Source organism: Salmo salar, chromosome ssa13, assembly GCF_905237065.1.
Source record: "Salmo salar chromosome ssa13, Ssal_v3.1, whole genome shotgun sequence".
Taxonomy (NCBI): Eukaryota; Metazoa; Chordata; class Actinopteri; order Salmoniformes; family Salmonidae; genus Salmo; species Salmo salar.
Window position 1 is genome coordinate 24971756 of NC_059454.1, and position 19844 is coordinate 24991599.

Below are 19844 nucleotides of genomic sequence, written 5' to 3' on the forward strand. Positions count from 1 at the left end.
TCCCTCATCCCTCTCTACAGTACGACTGAGCTCAGCCCCTTCGGCTGGAGGCTCGGGTTTATCTGGAATCAACGTCAAAGCCATTCAGGAGCCGCGCAGTGTAAAGTGAAGGAGCGGTCTGTCACGAAACCTGGGGGAGAGCGAGCGATAAGGACTGGGAACGGGGTTTGACTTTTTCCGCGTAAACTCGGATTTGAGGGGCAAGCGGGGAGCCATGGCTATGTTTTCAGCTCTCGGGCTGCTCTTGCTGTGCCAGCTTTTGACATCATCTACAGCCCAGGTAAGTGGTGGCTTTGGGGCGCCAGTTATCAATCCCTGCCTGCTGTTTTCACCCGCTACCCTGTGTTCGAAGTTGCGGGAAGTAGCTACTTTGTAAACTGCCTGATGTATTTAGTGGCAAAAAGATAACTAGCATGAGGTTCTTCTCATTCAGTTCCTAATTTCTGATTTAGGCTACCCTGTGGGTGTAAATGTGACTGTCTAATCCTTCCATAGTAATTAGGCTACCTGCATGGCGGCTACCTGCACGTTTGTTAGGCTATTTACCATCGATTTTGACATGAACATTTGACCCAGTTTTAGACAGCGGTGATATATAGACGATTTCGTTTATGTTCCTACGTTTGTATTTGTTTTATAAGGTTGTAGCCTATATAAGGTGTCGATTGACGCAATGAGGTCAAATTGTACAGATTAAGCAAACTCACTATCCAATTGTTTATTTAATCATACACAGGTGTCCGTGAAGGACTGTCTATGCAGTAATTATTTTTCATTTACTTGCACGTTTCTGGAGTCGGGGTTATGTTTTCCTTGAGGTTGAGGAATGCAGAACCTGGAGACCAGTGGCCTGTGCACAATAACACCTTTGTTCATTCAGCCGTGCTCCTGGGAAGCTCTAGGAAAAACGAAAGCTTATTTTTCCAGTCTTATATTAAGTACACTCTTTGTATGAATTATTTGTGATATGTTCATCCTTTTATTACACTTAAATTATGAGTTTGTGACCCCATGATTTATTCGCACTGTCTGTGCGTAATTTCTGCGCCAGTGCGCATGGTTATTTGATACGCATAGCTTTGGCATCATATTTTGTAGTACATTTTAATATTTTTCACAAATTCTTACAACGGAATCGGGGAAATGTATGTTTACTTTGTTGTAGTTTATTGTTTGGGAGATTAAGAGAAATACATTATAACCTTGCCTACTGCAACCTGCAAAATGTGACTTATTTGTGTTCTGAATAATGATGCACGATCAATTCACACTTATTCGACCACTTTCAAAGCATTTTAGGCTTTTTTGTTGTTGTTGTTGGTGGTGTAATTGTATCCTGTCTGTTTTCATCCTTAATGCGCACATTCCTTCCATGTCCATTTTAACAGTAGCCTAGATGTAAGCAGTTTGATTTTAGGCCATTTGTAGAGATTTAAAGCATGATAATCACTGTGTTCCGGGAATTTTTTTGTATTGATTTTTGAGGTCATGGTTTTGTGTTGCAGAGACCCGGCCCACGAGGAGCAGTCGGGCCGCCAGGACCCCCGGGACCCGATGGAAAGGATGGCACTGATGTGAGTTAGCCAGACACCGATGCATGTGGGGTTCTCTTATTGGTTTTGAGACCACTACCACTGTAAGATAGTAGAGTGTTGTAGTAGAGCAGGGGTTTGCCATCCAATTACTGATTTAAGTTGTCGTCATGGCTGAGGCAATCAAGAAACTTGTCACTTTAGCACTTTCTTGTCACAACGAATTTTAACATTTACCTATGTGGATCTACAGTACATTAAGCTTTATGCCGTTTTTATAGGGAAGGTGTTGTCTTTGATCCTAATAATAATCAAAGTCGTTTTTAAGTTTCTGCAATTTCTTAGGGGAAAAAGATAAAAATATGAGTATCTAAATCAAATGGACTGAAAATCCAAGTATGACTGATATTCTTTTTCTAATCAAGGTTGATCATGTTGTTTAAATTTCCCATTGATAGCTGTGTTTCAATATGGCTCTTGCAGTAAAATTGTGGTCAAATGCTCTCTAGTAATCCAGTTTATAACATATTGACTCCTCCCACTGAGAGTCAAATCCCTGTGCCACAGGTATTTATTTGGTAATCATTAAACACTCTGCACACAGGCCTCCTATTGGCCAGACGGCAGCCGATGACCCTTCAGAGCCAATCATGACAGATATGGGAAAAGACATACATCGCAACTCAAACCAGACATCCAAATGTATACAATATGTTAGAGGGGAAATTGGATTATGTGCTTAAAAACAAAAATAACTTTTACAAAAACTTCATATGTTAACAGAGCTTGCAACTTTACTGATCATAACAGAAAATCCATACATTTGATATACATACTGTATCTTTATGTCTATCAATTTTGTGTCTATTATATTTTATGTCTATTAGTTTTTGGGGATTGAATACTTGTGTTGCCAGCCATACAGAGGACCCATTCATTCATACTCTACGAGAGCATCTAAAGTTACCCCTCACACCTCCTCCCTCTCCCCCCTCCCCTTCCCTACCCCCTGTCCAAACCAACTGGAGGCTTTCATCATGTGACCACTCTGCTCCGTCAGCTCCATTTTAGCACTGTTTATTTCTCCCCATTGCCCATTGGGAGATTTAGGGCAGAGGGTAACTACAACCAACTGTGTGTTAAAGCACTTCATACACCCAGTCTGTCTATCACTGGTAGCCATTCCATGTACAGCTCTAGGGTGTGTTTCATTTCAGTCGTGTTTCTATTGAACTTTTATGAGAAAAAAAAGGTCCAGAAGGATGTCCAAATTTCTGCTGAAATGGTGTTAGTCTTTAAACAAACAGGCATGTGCGTGCACACACACACACACACACACACACACACACACACACACACACACACACACACACACACACACACACACACAGTAATTGAGTAACATTTGTAACTGGATTTAAGAACATGGTATGTACAAAATCTGTCCAATTTTCCAGACTGAAATCAATGGCAGATGCCTCTTAAACGTGTCCTTTTGGATTTTAATGTTTCTTTTGATTGACAGGGCAAAGATGGCCCAGCTGGACTTTCAGGAAAAGCTGTAAGTATAACAACAGAACAGAGCCTTTTTCAGCAACCCAATTGTGTAGGGTGTGTGATTATAACACTGAGCTGTCCCAATGTTTCAGGGACCCAAGGGGAAAGCAGGGGGAGCAGGAGGACCAGGGAACCCAGGCCTGCCTGGCCTCCCTGGGGTGGATGTAAGTGACCCGTAGAAACTCACACACACACATAAACACTGGTCCTGTTATAGATGCGTAAAAGATTGGCTGAATTGCTGTAGAACTCAGTTGCTGTAGAACCTATTAGATAAACAGTAGTTTGAGGCTATTGATCTCAAGCTGTAGTCCTTGACAGTTGCTTAGACTGCTTCCCAGTATTCAGTGTATCTCATCTTATAATTAACTACCTGGAGTCGACTGATTTGGACTGAACCGATATTTACCTGCATTCATGCATACAGAGCGAGTAACCTGTCCTCTAGAACAAGTGTGAACAATTGGCTCATAGCTACCTCTTGTTAGAGAACTTGATAAGAACATTATATGTCTGCCATCTATCTAAACAGTTGAATTTAGCAATTTACATGTAAGAAATAGCACAATATGTCTAATGTTTCCATGATGTTGTGATTCTTCCTCAGGGATTGACAGGTACCGATGGGCCTGCTGGGAAAGACGGTCCTCCGGGGGAGGTGGTAAGTGAAGTGCCTCTCAGGGTTCCTGGCTGTTTGCCTCTGGATGTGCCCCATTGACTTTAATGACCTCTTCAACTGAAGACTGCCCCTCTGGGCAGTTAAGTGTATATTTCAATCACCCACAAAAAAAAAAAAACACACACAGAGATACAGTATGTACAGAGTGACAGTCAATAACCATTCGAGGTTCTTCAGTTTGCTCAGTTTATGAAAACACATACAGAGAGCTGGTGTTGCGACCTTAGCATGACCTTAGGTTGAGGAAGGTACCATTCTTTCCTCTATGTATCATTACTGTATGACCCTCCAGAATAGAGAGAAAGGGGGTTAGTTACAGTGTGCTTCTTGGAGAGACCTTGGTGGGCTAAAGTTGGTACCTACTCAGGCCTCTGTTTTCTCCCTGTCAGGACTGATTTGTCGAACAGGCTCTGGCCCTTTGTGGGAATGTTTTTAATGAGAGATCGGGTGATTCTGAGTCAGATTTATCTGCCGCTGGCTGCTGCTTCCCTAATCCCACCCGGAATGCGCACAGCTTCCCACCAAACTGGCCCAGACGCTAGGAAATAGAGGGATCTGCAGCATGGTTGCTATTGGGAAAAATAAATACCGTTATCCTCAGAGGAAGGCATGAAATTACTACACTAATGTTATCTAGCACCACAGGACTGGTTATGGTTAAGTGTTGGGAGTTAAGCATTAAATAGTAGGTAAAAGGATGTTAAAAAGGTTCCGTGATTACAACTTGAAGGGTGTAAATGGCTCCACTGTCAAGGTGGAGGCAGCCCTCTGCAATTCAACTAATTAGTCCCACTAATCAGGATGTGAGTGTTAACTGACTGCCTAATTACCTGGATTAAATGTGCATTGCTGCAATTGGCTTAAACCCTGTCTGATATTTCCTGGCTAACATCCATGTACTAATGGGATGAAGGTTGACAAGCTTGGGCGTTCTCTCACTCCCCCTGAGGACTATAGACTGAAACTGTTTTCAGAGAAGAACTCCCTTTCTCTGTCAAGACATCGACCACCTCCCCAAAACATTCACTAGATAATGAGATGCACCGATGCTCTTTGATACCCATATGCAGCGTCTTTACTGCTTAGAGTGGGGAAGGATACTATATATTTTTACTGTTAAATCCAAGTAATTCATGTGTGCTTTGTTGTAGCAGTGAAGAGTCTCACTTTGCACAAAGGTTAGTGTAGTTTCATGGACCTTAGTTCAAATCAAGCAGATAATATTAGATATACTGAAAATAACAGTAGAGAGAGGAAAAGGGAAAACTAACCACCATACATTACATCACAGGAGACATACAGGCGTGTGGCTGTATGTGTGTGCATATGCGTGCGTATGTGTACAGGTGCATGAGTGATGTGACTATACATGTGTGAGTGAGTGTGTCTTACTGTGTGTGTGTGTGTGTGTTAGTATGTGCAGTTGTACACCGGTCTACACTCATCAAATAAAAAGTCAGCGGACACAGGGTGGAATGCAGTGTGGGTTGCTGTGACACCACTGTGTTAAGTCTGATTGTAAGTCTTTTTCTCCCTCACACCTCAGACACTCCAAACACAGCTGAGATTGAGTGGGGTTGGGGAGGACAGAGGGGTTGGAGGTTAAAGGAGGGGGTGCAAGGGGAAACAGGGAGGGGGGAATGAAAGTGTGGACAGGAAAAGCAAAATAAAATAAAGAAAGCATCGGATGGAGTGGGGGTGGTGCATCTTTATTAGGCTCTTGCTGTGGGTCATATGATTGTCACTGCAGCACAGGGTCTGTTGTTTATAATAATGTAATAATTGTAATTGTTTCTCACCTATGTGGACCAAGGCAGTTGCTCTAGTTTTGGCTCACTGATACATGACTCAATGCTGACACATGTCATCCCCTCCCAAAGTTCTCGAAACACAATTTTGGTGCAAGAACATGGAACTAATGTTTTAGGTTTTTAACCTAGTTCTCACCTAGTCATGTTTCATTTTATCTGTTGAAGTCGTCTGAGGGGTTATCTCTGTGTTTCTACAGGGCGATGCTGGACCTTCCGGGCCAGGTGGACCTCCTGTAAGTACTGTTACATCTTCCACCACTGTTACATGCCATCAACGTCACCTATATCAGAACACCCCCTCACCTGTCCACATTCATAACCTCTATTACACCCCTTCATCTGTCTACAGCTAAACCCATAACTAGGGCCCAGAGTGTTTCCTGTCTACAGCTAAATCCATAACTAGGGCCCAGAGTGTTTCCTGGTCAGGTCACATGGCCAAGAAACATGCTGGGCCCTACCTACAAGACACACACCGATCTGGGAGTGTACACAAACTGATGTGTATTTATGTCTTAATATGCCTTCCCCTGTCTTCCATAGGGCAGAGGGAGACCAGGAGCTCCAGTGAGTACAGATGATTATAAACAGTTTTCTTATGTTGTCACTTTTCATGTATGTGTGTGTGGATCTTTTTGCATGTATATGTGTCTTATTATACATTTATGCATGTGTTTGCGTGCATGAATGCTTGCGTGTGTGCATGCGTGAATGCTTGCGTGTTTGTGTGTGCTCTCACCTAACCCATTTCTATTGTTTCCAGGGGCCACCTGGAGCCAATGGGCTTGAGGGCGGAATCGGGCCACAGGGACCAGCGGTGAGTGATGACCAATTAATTAATCCCGATTTAAGAAAGATGTACAACAGACAGAAAACGGGGGAAATATACACTTAACCAGTTGTGTAATACGCTCTTTGACTGCCACTACTGGATATCTAGTGTACTCACTGCTAATTCATGATTAAGTAATCAAGTTGGCGAGTTAACTGTTTAACCACTGAATGACAAAGTCTGCAGTACCAGAAGCAGGATCACTCCAGGACCAAGGCTAGAGACCTCTGACAGACAGGCATGTCTCTTCAGTCCAATCCTTTTTTAAATAAACCTCTGCTAGAATCAACCATCAATGACCGTTTACAGTAGTCAAGTGGGAGAATCAGAATGTCCATGGGTGGAGGGGGTCCTGTTAGTGGGCTACCCCAGCATAAGGTCTCATCTCTGTGGGGAGAGAGAACTCGGACTGATTGGAGTGATCATGATTTCAGTTGAGTTTCTTACCGGAGTCGCTGACCAGCGGTGCAGCAAGGAAGAGTCAGCTTTGATTTAGTTTAACATGATAAGGGTAGGGGCAATGTGACTCTATGCACTGATTTTTGTGCAGTTTATATGCAAATTAATCCTTTTGATTGACCTGTGTGTTCTCTCTCCCAGGGCCCTGAGGGTCTTCCAGGATTGTCCGGGCCTCCCGGCCCTGATGGACCACCAGTAAGAACAGAACATCCACATTATCTGCTGATTTTTCACATTAGTGAAATCCCCCATTGTCATTGTTTTAGCTGCCATGTGCATCCATGTACTACCACCTAGTGGATTTCTAGAGCATAATTGCAGTTTTCACAAGGAATGGAGATGAATGGCCTCAGATGTGGGGTGAAGAAATGCTTAATGAAAGAAAGGTGGAGATGTTACACATTCATTTATATATCAATCTAAATGTCATTCTCTACCTTTCTAAGGGTCTTCCTGGGGCTCTCCCTGATGGCAGTGGAGATCTGTTGGTAAGTGTCAATGTTTTTTTAGACCCAACACATTTAAGGACATGAACCCTGTACTGTACTGATTGCAATGCACAACATTGAACAGCAGTGTGACATTATTTTTACTACATAACTACCTAATGCAGTGTTGTCTGTCCCCTTTATAGTGTCCTGCAATCTGTCCTCCTGGCCCGTCTGGCCCTCCAGGAATGCCTGGATTCAAGGTGGGTACAGGACATTGTCGCCACAGATAAAACAATGAGCCAGATATTTCACCTGATGTATAAATGTGAAGCGTCCGGTTGGCGTTTCCACCACTCACTACCAACAGCAAAACTAACTGTTGTATCACTCCCTCTCCCATCATCTACCCCTCTGTCTTTCTCTATATCTCACCATCCATCTCTTAATATGTATGCCTTGCTTCTTCTGTCTTTCCTTTCATCATTCTCTCTCAATCTCTCTATCTAATTAATTTAGGGTCACACAGGGCACAAAGGAGATAAGGGAGAGCTCGGGAAAGATGGAGAGAAGGTGAAATCAGAGTTGAAAGAGTGAAAATCAGAGTATTTGACTAGTCTGAAGTCTTTATCCAGATGTTAACTATGTGTTGTTAACTGCGTGTCCGCTCTCCCAGGGTAATGCTGGCCCACCTGGTCCTCCAGGGATTCCTGGCACTGTCGGCCTGCAGGTGAGTTTTGTCACCTAATGTGGTTCAAAACATGGACATTTCTATCTGTTGGCTGTCCGTTTACATTGTCCATTCCTTTCTGCCTGAGCCCTGATGTGAATGCTATGCACTGTTGAATGTTCTGATAGGTTCCGATGGTGATTATGATTGATTCTGCTGGTCCCTAACCATCCTGTGCTGTTGTTTCCCAGGGTCCTCGTGGTTTGAGGGGACTTCAGGGCCCAATGGGGGCAGTAGGAGACAGGGTGAGTACCACGCCTCTGAAGGTCTTTGTCACAGATCTCTGGAATATACAGACCAGCACTTCAATGGGCTGCAGTGGAATCTTGATGTGCTCTCAGTTTTCCTGATTATAATGCATTCTCTCTTTATCTCTCTCTCTTTTTAGGGTTTACCAGGTTTCCGAGGCAAACCTGGTACTGCTGGCATCATCGGCAAGACAGTGAGTCTCTCCTTGTTTGTACTGTGGAGGAGTGTAACTCGTACTGCACTAGTTATACACTGCTCACTTCGGTGCTGATCTTTATGTCATTGTGTTAGATGTCTGCCATTGGTCCCATCAATAAAAAGCTCTGTGTGTGTCATTTGATAATTCCAGGGTGATGCTGGAGAGAAAGGACCAGAGGGATTTAGAGGGCCAAAGGGAGAGATTGTGAGTAAATAATACACATATACATTTTTGTATTTATATTTGCATCTCTGATAACTCTAATTTCTAATCAAACAGCAGACTACACAGTCATATGATGGTAAATGGTGTGAGTACAAGGGATTGTAAAGGATCTAATGTGCTACAAACAGTTCATTGCAGGTACGGTAACATTTGTTTCTCATCATTTCTCAACAGGGCAAAATTGGTCCAAAGGGAGTTTCTGGCGGAGCAGGACCCAAAGGGGAGCCTGTAAGTCTTAAAATACAAATCTCTATTGATAACAGATATCTTGGACCCCTGACCAACAGTGTTTCTCTCTCCTGCAGGGCATCCCTGGCAGAGACGGGAAAGATGGCACCCAGGGACTGGACGGCGAGAAGGTAAAGTGGCACCCTTTTCTCCCAACATGCTCTCTGCTCTCTTTCCCATGAGTCCACAGTGAGGGTGTGGTTGATATATTTTACCAGGTTAGTCTCATTGAGATTATCAATCTATTTTACAAGAGAGACATGGCCAAAATGGCAGCACACAAAGTTGCAAACACACTTATAACATAAAGCACTAGAGATATAAAAACAAATGAAGACAGCAAGATGGTTTGGGAAAGTGTGGTGCAACTACAGATGTAGGATTTTAATTTGAGCCAGTTTGCTACATCAGGAAGATAATCCTCCTGCAGCAACAGGAAATGTGAATAAATATTGTTGATTATAATTAATGGATATTTTTGTAGGGGTTGATCCATGTTCATTATGGCAAATCAAGTCAGACATTTTTAAAGTGTAAATTATTAACTTTAAAAAGGCTTCTAAACATTGAATACACTAAAATTCTCAGCAACAAAAAAGTTATCAAATTAAGATCCTACATATGTAGGGGTCAAAACATTGACAGCTCCCCACTTAATTTTCTATCATAATGTTTATCCTACTGTAGCATTAAACTCATTAAAAGGGACGAGCTCCTGTAAGTTCAGGACCTTTTGAAGCTTGTTCCAAGTAGAAGGGGCAGAAAACTGGAAAGCTTTTTTTCCCCTAGTTCCTTACGAACCTTAAGAACAATCAACAACTGAAAACTATCTCAATTTTTTTATGACATAGTGACAGTGTTTCTCTGCGTTGCCAGGGCGACGCTGGACGGAATGGGGTACCCGGTGAGAAAGGACCCAACGGCCTTCCTGTGAGTATCGAGCATTACATTATCTGGCCATTATCTGTTAGTGTCCCACTTTACCTCCTACTGGGAGATGCCCTTACACACTCTGATTCTCTTACACACTCTGACTACACAGACAGAGATGCTTTCCATTTTGTTAGTACCTCTGTACTCTGTATGGATTTTCATTTCCAATAGGCACTATAGACATTCTCACATCTCAAATAGACAACAGTTAGTGTCTCTATGCTCTGCAGTAAAGAACACAGTATAGATTTCTTTACAGTCTACTCTGTCCTAACTAGCCCTTAACTCTGTCTCCCACCTTGTGTTAACCAGTCCCGAGTCCCATGGCATCATATTACTACTGTGGACACTACTCCAGAGTCATGTTTCTATGTCTGTATTTCAGGGTTTACAAGGAAAGGCTGGCGCAAAGGGCGCCAAAGGAGGAGTTGTGAGTATGGCAACATTGCATAACTAAGTCATGAAGACAGTGATTTCATAAAGACAGGGATATGATGTATACAATGAGGCCATAAAGAGAAGGATATCATAGTTATAACAGAGCGATGTCACAATCAGTGGGTGTCAAACAGGCAACACAAATGCCTAGAAGGACCTAATAATGTCCATTAGTCCACACTGTGACAGCTATGAATAAACAGTGACGTCAAAAAGATTGTGGCACAGCATACAGACAGTGATGTCATATGTCCAATGATGTCATATGCACATAATCCAGATAGGTATGTCATAAAGACTCATAGCAATAATGTCATACAGGCGTGCCATATCATTGGTCATGTCAAATGTTTTGTGATGTCATAAAGCCAGTGATGTCACTTTGATATTGTAACGAAAGGATGGAATCATACTGAAAAATAGGGTTAGGGTTGTAGTGAATCAAAGGACCATGATAAGAAACCTTAGGTGCTGGCTTAAGGCCGGTAGCAACCACTTCAGAATATCCGGTCAGAACAAGGATGAGGCGGATGTCCAGGTTAATGGGAGTTTAATGGAAGAAGATGTCCACATTTACACACACATCTGACCACTCATGGTTCAGATAACTGAGAAAAATGTCCAGTGAGAACTGACTATGTGGTAATCTAGATGCACACACAATTAAACATCAGACATACAGGGATTCAGTCCAAAGGAGAAAAAGTTCAGCCGGAGGGAAAACTGTGAAAGTGCTCATCGGGATGGGGTAAGCACGTTTCTGACCACACAGCGTGCTGAGGTCGTAGACTAACTGAAACTGAAGTCCTGGGATTTTTTAAATTTTATTTTATTTCGGCTTTTTTTAACCAGGTAGGCAAGTTGAGAACAAGTTCTCATTTACAACTGCGACCTGGCCAAGATAAAGCAAAGCAGTTCGACACATATAATAAAGTTTACACATGGAGTAAAACAAACATACAGTCAATAATACAGTAGAAAAATAAGTCTATATACAATGTGAGCAAATGAGGTGAGGTAAAGGCAATAAATAGGCCATGGTGGCGAAGTAAATGCAATATAGCAATTAAAACAATGGAATGGTAGATTTGACAGTAGATGAGTGTGCAAAGTAGAAATACTGGGTTGGAAAGGAGCTAAATAAATAAATACATTAGGGGAAGAGGTAGTTGTTTGGGCTATTTATAGATGGTCTATGTACAGGTGCAGTGATCTGTGAGCTGCTCTGACAGCTGGTGCTTAAAGCTAGTAAGGGAGATGAGTGTTTCCAGTTTCAGAGATTTTTGTAGTTCGTTCCAGTCATTGGCAGCAGAGAACTGGAAGGAGAGGCGGCCAAAGGAGGAATTGGCTTTGGGGGTGACAAGTGAGATATACCTGCTGGAACGCGTGCTACGGGTGGGTGCAGCTATGGTGACCAGCGAGCAGAGATAATGCGGGACTTTACCTATCAGGGTCTTGTAGATGACCTGGAGCCAGTGGGTTTGGCGACGAGTATGAAGCGAGGGCCAGCCAACGAGAATCAAGGCCACTGATAGGCTGAAGTAGATGTGGTGATAATTATTTGCCGTGATCTTGACCAATAAGACACTAACAAAAGTGGGGGTCCTCTGAATGGGAGACTAAGCTGCCCGACTAGAACTAACCATAAAAGATGGCTAGAATCAGCTGACTGAAGCTGGATGTTTTAACACATACAGCTAATGATGTCACAACTGATATCATAGGATCAGAGAAACAGCCAGTGATGTGATGTCATAAATGTGTACAGGAATGTCATACAGCCAGTGATGTCACAAATTGTATCATACAATCAGAGAAACCATACAGACAGTGATGTCACAAATTACATCACTCTTTCAGGAAAAATATATAGACAGTCATAAATGATATCATACAATCAGATGAACCATTTAACCAATTGCAGTAAAGATGATAAGCCACCACATAACCATTCCCTTTCCTTCCCAGGGTGACCCAGGAGAGATGGGAGAGGCAGGGCCATCTGGAGAGCCAGGTATTCCTGTATGTATCTGATGGGCTTCTAGGGCACTTGTGGGGTATTTCAGGGGTTTCTGTGTTGTGGGTCATTTTGTTACAATGCAGTCATGGTGTATCAGCTCCTCTCACCTGCCTGCACCATCATCTGACTCCTCCCACAGGGCGACATTGGTATCCCAGGAGAGAGGGGCGAGGCGGGACCCAGAGGAGTGGCTGTAAGTAGTCTAGGTCAAAGTTCAATACTATGGAAATGTGGCAGCATCCACCTGTTAAGATGCCAGTGGGTAGAGTGGAGCCATACACCAATCAGAATAGTAGTCAACATAGCATTAGAACGCATGGTTAAAACAGACTCCTGGGAGGAAAAATCTGTTTCATATCTTCATGGGGCTATATATGATGATTGAGAGAGGATAAAGATGAAAACCTCCACTTATTAGTTAAATGATAAAACACAATAGTTTGTGATTAACTAGGAGACTGTTGCATATTAACGTACAACATGTTCTTACACCCATGGGAAAATGTAGTCCCATACCCCCCCATATACAGCTATTCTCCTCCTGTGAGATGGAGGCAGTAGGGAAGATGGGAATGTATGAAATAGGGATGGAGGAAAGAGGGTCAGAGAGACAGAGGGGTCTTTGTCTTTGGTTCCCCATCAGAACCCTAGGGGGAGGGAATGCAGGATACAGCCTTGGGTCTAAAGCCAGGTGGCACTTCCCCATCACAGCTGGGTGCAGTGTCACTTTCAAAGCATTCCTCAGATAAGACATAACTCAAACACAAGTGATTTTATCAACTTCTACACAAATTATGACTCTTGTGCCTCTTTCATCACACACAACCGTAATGTCATCCTCTTTCAAAGTTATAAAAACAATCATGTCCTGCTTTATTGGAGTCTCATAAAGGCAAGGTTTGATAATATTGTATGAGGGAAGGCAGGTCTGTGTCACAGGTCAGGCTAAGATTTAGTTCCATTGTCTTTAGACCCTCGTGTACTTCCTATTGTGCTAACATGATGTGCGTTTCCTAGGGGGGCGTCGGACCAGTGGGCAACATCGGGGTTCAGGGCAGCAAAGGCTTCCAGGTCAGTAGCATGATGGGATACGGAATGAGGTGTCCCACCAAATATCAATTGAACGATTGAGTGTTCTGATGGTGCCTGATGGTGCCTATGTCATGTTCAACAGGGAATAAAGGGGGCTCTGGGTGACCCTGGCCTTCCCGGACCAACCGGGATTCGCGGCGGATTTGGTGAGAGGGTGAGTGTGACTCCGAACAGAATGCTTGCTGTCCAAAGAACTCTCTGAAGTGACCAAAAGTGGTGTCCACCCCAGGGATTTGAACCGAACATCATGTGGTTCCAAGCCCAAACATCCCTATCAACTACACTGATGTCCTTGTGTGAATAAACAAGGCCTTTTATTTGTAGCTATGCCTTTTAAAACTGATTAGAACTCTTGACCAACTGACCCAATATTGTCTTGAGTTAATGAGTCCATCCACTGGAGACATTTCTGTCATTTCTGTCACACACACACAGAACATGTTAGGGCATGATTAAGGCTGCATTTATACACAAACACCAACTGGACTTTGAAAGACAAAAATGTCCCCCAGAAGGCATCCCCCCCACCACTCCTAGTCCAATACCTACATTTGAAGTCGGAAGTTTACATACACTTAGGTTGGAGTCATTAAAACTCGATTTTCAACCACTCCACACATTTCTTGTTAACAAACTATAGTTTTGGCAAGTCAGTTAGGACATCTACTTTGTGCATGACACAAGTAATTTTTCCAACAATTGTTTACAGACAGATTATTTCACTTATAATTCACTGTATCACAATTCCAGTGGGTCAGAACTTTACATACACTAAGTTGACTGTGCCTTTAAACAGCTTGGAAAATTCCAGAAAATGATGTCATGGCTTTAGAAGCTTCTAATAGGCTAATTGACATCATTTGAGTCAATTGGAGGTGTACCTGTGGATGTACCGTAATTTCCGGACTATTAAGCGCACCTGAATATAAGCCGCACCCACTGAATTTAAAAAATATATATTATTTTGAACATAAATAAGCCGCACATGTCTATAAGCCGCAGGAGCCTACCGGTACCTTGAAACAAATTAACTTTACACAGGCTTTAACGAAACACGGCTTGTAACAAAAAATTAGCAGTAAGCTTTAGTTGTCTTTTTGCACTGAGTCAATTCCTCACGCTGCTGTTTCCAACGTCTTATCATCGACTCATTAAGACCAAGCTCCCATGCAGCAGCTCTATTTCCTTTTCCAACAGCCAGATCAATCGCCTTCAACTTGAAAGCTGCATCATATGCATTTCTCCGTGTCTTTGCCATGATGAGGGTGACAAAATGACTACCGTAATCAGAATGATGGGAAGTTTGAGAGTGCTCGATTTAATCTAAACAGTAAACAAAAAAGTTGTTTGACCTTAACCCGTTCGGCAATTTCATTGGTCTAAGGAAAGCTTCATGCCGCCAAAAAACTGAGCACGTCACAGAATGTGTTTTGTTGGAGAAAAAAAAATTGAAAGCGGGAAAAATCCATATATTAGCCGCGTCATTGTTTAAGCCGCGAGCTTCAAAGCGTGGGAAAAAAGTTGCGGCTTATAGTCCGGAATTTACAGTATGTCAAGGCCTACCTTCAAACTCAGTGCCTCTTTGCTTGACATCATGGGAAAATCAAAAGAAATCAGTCAAGACCTCAGAAAAAACAATTCTAGACCTCCACAAGTCTGGTTCATCCTTGGGAGCAATTTCCAAACGCCTGAAGGTACTACGTTCATCTGTACAAACAATAGTACGCAAGTATAAACACCATGGGACCATGCAGCCGTCATACGTCTCAGGAAGGAGACGCATTCTGACTCCTAGAGATGAACATACTTTGGTGCGAAAAGTGCAAATCAATCCCAGAACAGTAGCAAATGACCTTGTGAAGATGCTGGCGGAAACAGGTACACAAGTATCTATATCCACAGTAAAACAAGTCCTATATCAACATAACCTGAAAGGCCAGTCAACAAGGAAGAAGCCACTGCTCCATAACCACAATAAAAAAAGTCTGACTACGGTTTGCAACTGCACATGGTGACAAAGATCGTACTTTTTGGAGAAATGTCCTCTGGTCTGATGAAACAAACAGAACTGTTTGGCCATAATGACCATCGTTATGTTTGGATAAAAAAGGGGGAGGCTTGCAAGCTGAAGAACACCATCCCAACTGTGAAGCACGGGATGGCAGCATCATGTTGTGGGGGTGCTTTGCTGCAGGAGGGACTGGTGCACTTCACAAAATAGATGGAATCATGAGGGAGGACAATTATATGGATATATTGAAGCAACAGCTCAAGATATCAGTCAGGAAGTTAAAGCTTGGTCGCAAATGGGTCTTCCAAATGGACAATGACCCCAAGCATACTTCCAAAGTTATGGCTTAAGGACAACAAAGTCAAGGTATTGGAGTGGCCATCACAAAGCCCTGACCTCAATCCTATAGAAAATTTGTGGGCAGAACTGGAAAAAGTGTGTGCGAGCAAGGAGGTCTACAAACCTGACTCAGTTACACCAGCTCTGTCAGGAGGAATGGGCCAAAATTCACCCAACTTATTGTGGGAAGCTTGTGGAAGGCTACCCGAAACGTTTGACCCAAGTTAAACACAATTTGCACCCCAGTATTTCTACTTTGCACACTCAACATCTGTCAAATCTACCATTCCATTGTTTTAATTGCTATATTGTATTTACTTCGCCACCATAGGCTGTTTATTGCCTTTACCTCCCTTATCTCACCTCATTTGCTCACATTGTATATAGACTTGTTTTTCTACTGTATTATTGACTGTATGTTTGTTTTACTCCATGTGTAACTCTGTGTTATGTGTTGAACTGATTTGCTTTATCTTGGCCAGGTCGCAGTTGTAAATGAGAACTTGTTCTCAACTTGCCTACCTGGTTAAATAAAGGTGAAATAAATAAACAAACATTTTTTTAAAGGTAACGCTACCAAATACAAATTGAGTGTATGTACACTTCTGACTTACTGGGAATGTGATGAAAGAAAGAAATCATTCTCTCTACTATTATTCTGACATTCTTAAAATAAAGTGGTGATCCTAACTGACCTAAGACGGGGAATTTTTACTAGGATGAAATGTCCGAAATTGTGAACTGAGTTTAAATATATTTGGCTAAGGTGGATGTAAACTTCCGATTACTTGTGTCATGCACAAAGTAGATGTCCTAACCGATTTTCCAAAACTATAGTTTGTTAACCAGTAATTTGTGGAGTGGTTGAAAAACGAGTTTTAATGACTCTAACCTAAGTGTATGTAAACTTCTGACCTCAACTGTATTTTTACACAGAAACATACACTGCAGCGTCCGCGCACACACACACACAGCTCCTCCTGCCAGACCCATAAAGATCAGAGCAGTATGTGCTCATAACCTGGGCAGTTCACTCAGAATCAGAACATTATTATCGGGTGGAGCCGTGGCAGTGTGTATTCATACTGTAACGAAAGGTAACATAGCAGCCTCCTGTTCAGGAGCCGAGGGCAGAACAAAGCCTGGCTTTATCCAGCTCCTAGGCTGCCCCACTCCACAACCCACCACCTCCATCCCTCTCTCCATCTCACTCCGCACACACAGCCTGCCATCTATGGAGCCATGCACTCTGCTACTGGACTTCACAACCACGGACTCTATTTTATTAACTGTTTCTCTCTCTCCTCACTCTCTCGTTCTGTTTCTCTCACAGGGTCCAGTCGGAGCATCAGGCACTAAAGGAGACATGGTACACTTGTAGCTCCTTACATTTGGGGTCAAAGGTCAAATTAAGCTAAGAATGATAATACCATAGTAACCCCCTTCCCACTGTCTTCATTCAGCATTCAGTTTGCTATTGGGGATGTTCTGTCTCTTAAGGGGTTCAGAGAGAATATTGTCAAAAAGATAATGGGAAAGGTTATGGAGTTGGGCATATGGATTTATGGGCTCATTATGGAAGATAATATGAGGGTATATTTGACTTTTGTAGGCACATAACGATACATTATATTTTCTATGGAAGCTCCCATGCACACCCAATTGTTATTTAAATATTCACTTGTGTTTTCTGTTCAGGGCATGGCAGGAGCTGATGGTTTGCCCGGGGAGAATGGAGAACCTGTAAGTTATCCTTCATATTTTAAATTCAGTCAAATTAATATACATTCAATCAATGAAAACATGTATGTCATCCAATTTCCTTTGTCTTATTCGTCAACAATCTTTTGCTCGTTCTCAGGGTCCATTTGGTCCAGTTGGCCAAAAAGGAGAGGTAAGTTATCTTTTCATCCAAACTGTGGAGTATATCCTTGCCAGTGTAAAATGTATGTTTGTCAACCACAAAATGTATAGGTCCTATTTTCCCAACTCTCTACATTGAGACACATTTTACTGAGAACTTTGTCTCTCTAATACAGTAGATAACGACCAAAAACATTGCGATCACATTCATTTATTAGGAGTATAGTAAGCCCAACTATCGTTGTCCCTTTCTCACAATCTTACATAACATCTTTAGCTGCTCTTCCCATTATTATTGCCTCTCTCCCATCTATCTTTCCCTATCAAATTTTACTGGTAACATACACATGGTTAGCAGATGTTAATGCGAGTGTAGCGAAATGCTTGTGCTTCTAGTTCCAACTGTGCAGTAATATCTAACATGTAATCTACAGTGAGGGGGAAAAAGTATTTGATCCCCTGCTGATTTTGTACGTTTGCCCACTGACAAAACAATGATCAGTCAATCATTTTAATGGTAGGTTTATTTGAACAGTAAGAGACAGAATAACAACAAAAAAATCCAGAAAAACACGTCAAAAATGTTATAAATTGATTTGCATTTTAATGAGGGAAATAAGTATTTGACCCCCTCTCAATCAGAAAAATGTCTGGCTCCCAGGTGTCTTTTATACAGGTAACGAGCTGAGATTAGGAGCACACTCTTAAAGGGAGTGCTCCTAATCTTAGTTTGTTACCTCTATAAAAGACACCTGTCCACAGAAGCAATCAATCAATCAGATTCCAAACTCTCCACCGTGGCCAAGACCAAAGAGCTCTCCAAGGATGTCAGGGACAAGATTGTAGACCTACACAAGGCTGGAATGGGCTACAAGACCATCGCCAAGCAGCTTGGTGAGAAGGTGACAACAGTTGATGCGATTATTCGCAAATGGAAGAAACACAAAAGAACTGTCAATCTCCCTCAGCCTGGGGCTCCATGCAAGATCTCACCTCATGGAGTTGCAATGATCATGAGAACGGTGAGGAATCAGCCCAGAACTACATGGGAGGATCTTGTCAATGATCTCAAGGCAGCTGGGACCATAGTCACCAAGAAAACAATTGGTGACACACTACGCCGTGAAGGACTGAAATCTTGCAGCGCCCGCAAGGTCCCCCTGCTCAAGAAAGCACATATACATGCCCGTCTGAAGTTTGCCAATGAACATCTGAATGATTCAGAGGACAACTGGGTGAAAGTGTTGTGGTCAGATGAGACAAATGAAGCTCTTTGGTATCAACTCAACTCGCTGTGTTTGGAGGAGGAGGAATGCTGCCTATAACCCCCAAGAACACCATCCCCACCGACAAACATGGAGGTGGAAACATTATGCTTTGGGGGTGTTTTTCTGCTAAGGGGACAGGACAACTTCACCGCATCAAAGGGACGATGGACAGGGCCATGTACCGTCAAATCTTGGGTGAGAACCTCCTTCCCTCAGCCAGGGCATTGAAAATGGGTCATGGATGGGTGTTCCAGCATGACAATGACCCAAAACACACGGCCAAGGCAACAAAGGAGTGGCTCAAGAAGAAGCACATTAAGGTCCTGGAGTGGCCTAGCCAGTCTCCAGACATTAATCCCATAGAAAATCTGTGGAGGGAGCTGAAGGTTCGAGTTGCCAAACGTCAGCCTCGAAACCTTAATGACTTGGAGATCTGCAAAGAGGAGTGGGACAAAATCCCTCCTGAGATGTGTGCAAACCTGGTGGCCAACTACAAGAAACGTCTGACCTCTGGGATTGCCAACAAGGGTTTTGCCACCAAGTACTAAGTCATGTTTTGTAGAGGGGTCAAATACTTATTTCCCTCAATAAAATGCAATTCAATTTATAACATTTTTGACATGCGTTTCTCTGTTATTTTTTTGTTGTTATTCTGTCTGTCACTGTTCAAATAAACCTACAATTAAAATTATAGACCGATCATTTCTTTGTCAGTGGGCAAACGTACAAAATCAGCAGGGAATCAAATACTTTTTCCCTCACTGTAACAATTTCACAAATACCTTATACACACAAGTGTAAAGGCATGAATAAGAATATGTACATATAAATATATGGATGAGCGATGGCCGTGCGGCATACATATGAGATGAGTAATGTAGGGTATGTAAACATTATATATAGTGGCATTGTTTAAAGTGACTAGTGATACATTTATTATATCCAATTTTT

At 42.5% G+C, this 19844-nt stretch overlaps 1 protein-coding gene across 1 annotated transcript in view; it reads left to right on the forward strand.

The window, feature by feature from the left end:
- LOC106566732 (collagen alpha-3(IX) chain-like) overlaps positions 1 to 19844 on the forward strand; it is a 25679-nt gene continuing 5835 nt past the window's right edge. Inside the window, exons 1-27 of the mRNA XM_014135069.2 lie at positions 1 to 280; positions 1506 to 1574; positions 3058 to 3093; positions 3182 to 3253; positions 3697 to 3750; positions 5777 to 5812; positions 6123 to 6146; positions 6343 to 6396; positions 7012 to 7065; positions 7317 to 7358; positions 7505 to 7561; positions 7818 to 7871; positions 7975 to 8028; positions 8220 to 8273; positions 8417 to 8470; positions 8627 to 8680; positions 8876 to 8929; positions 9007 to 9060; positions 9806 to 9859; positions 10248 to 10292; positions 12269 to 12322; positions 12460 to 12513; positions 13338 to 13391; positions 13495 to 13566; positions 17096 to 17131; positions 17461 to 17505; positions 17624 to 17656. Coding sequence (XP_013990544.1) covers positions 215 to 280; positions 1506 to 1574; positions 3058 to 3093; positions 3182 to 3253; positions 3697 to 3750; positions 5777 to 5812; positions 6123 to 6146; positions 6343 to 6396; positions 7012 to 7065; positions 7317 to 7358; positions 7505 to 7561; positions 7818 to 7871; positions 7975 to 8028; positions 8220 to 8273; positions 8417 to 8470; positions 8627 to 8680; positions 8876 to 8929; positions 9007 to 9060; positions 9806 to 9859; positions 10248 to 10292; positions 12269 to 12322; positions 12460 to 12513; positions 13338 to 13391; positions 13495 to 13566; positions 17096 to 17131; positions 17461 to 17505; positions 17624 to 17656 — 1389 coding nt within the window. The 5' untranslated portion in view covers positions 1 to 214. The remainder of the gene's footprint in view (positions 281 to 1505; positions 1575 to 3057; positions 3094 to 3181; positions 3254 to 3696; positions 3751 to 5776; positions 5813 to 6122; positions 6147 to 6342; positions 6397 to 7011; positions 7066 to 7316; positions 7359 to 7504; positions 7562 to 7817; positions 7872 to 7974; positions 8029 to 8219; positions 8274 to 8416; positions 8471 to 8626; positions 8681 to 8875; positions 8930 to 9006; positions 9061 to 9805; positions 9860 to 10247; positions 10293 to 12268; positions 12323 to 12459; positions 12514 to 13337; positions 13392 to 13494; positions 13567 to 17095; positions 17132 to 17460; positions 17506 to 17623; positions 17657 to 19844) is intronic.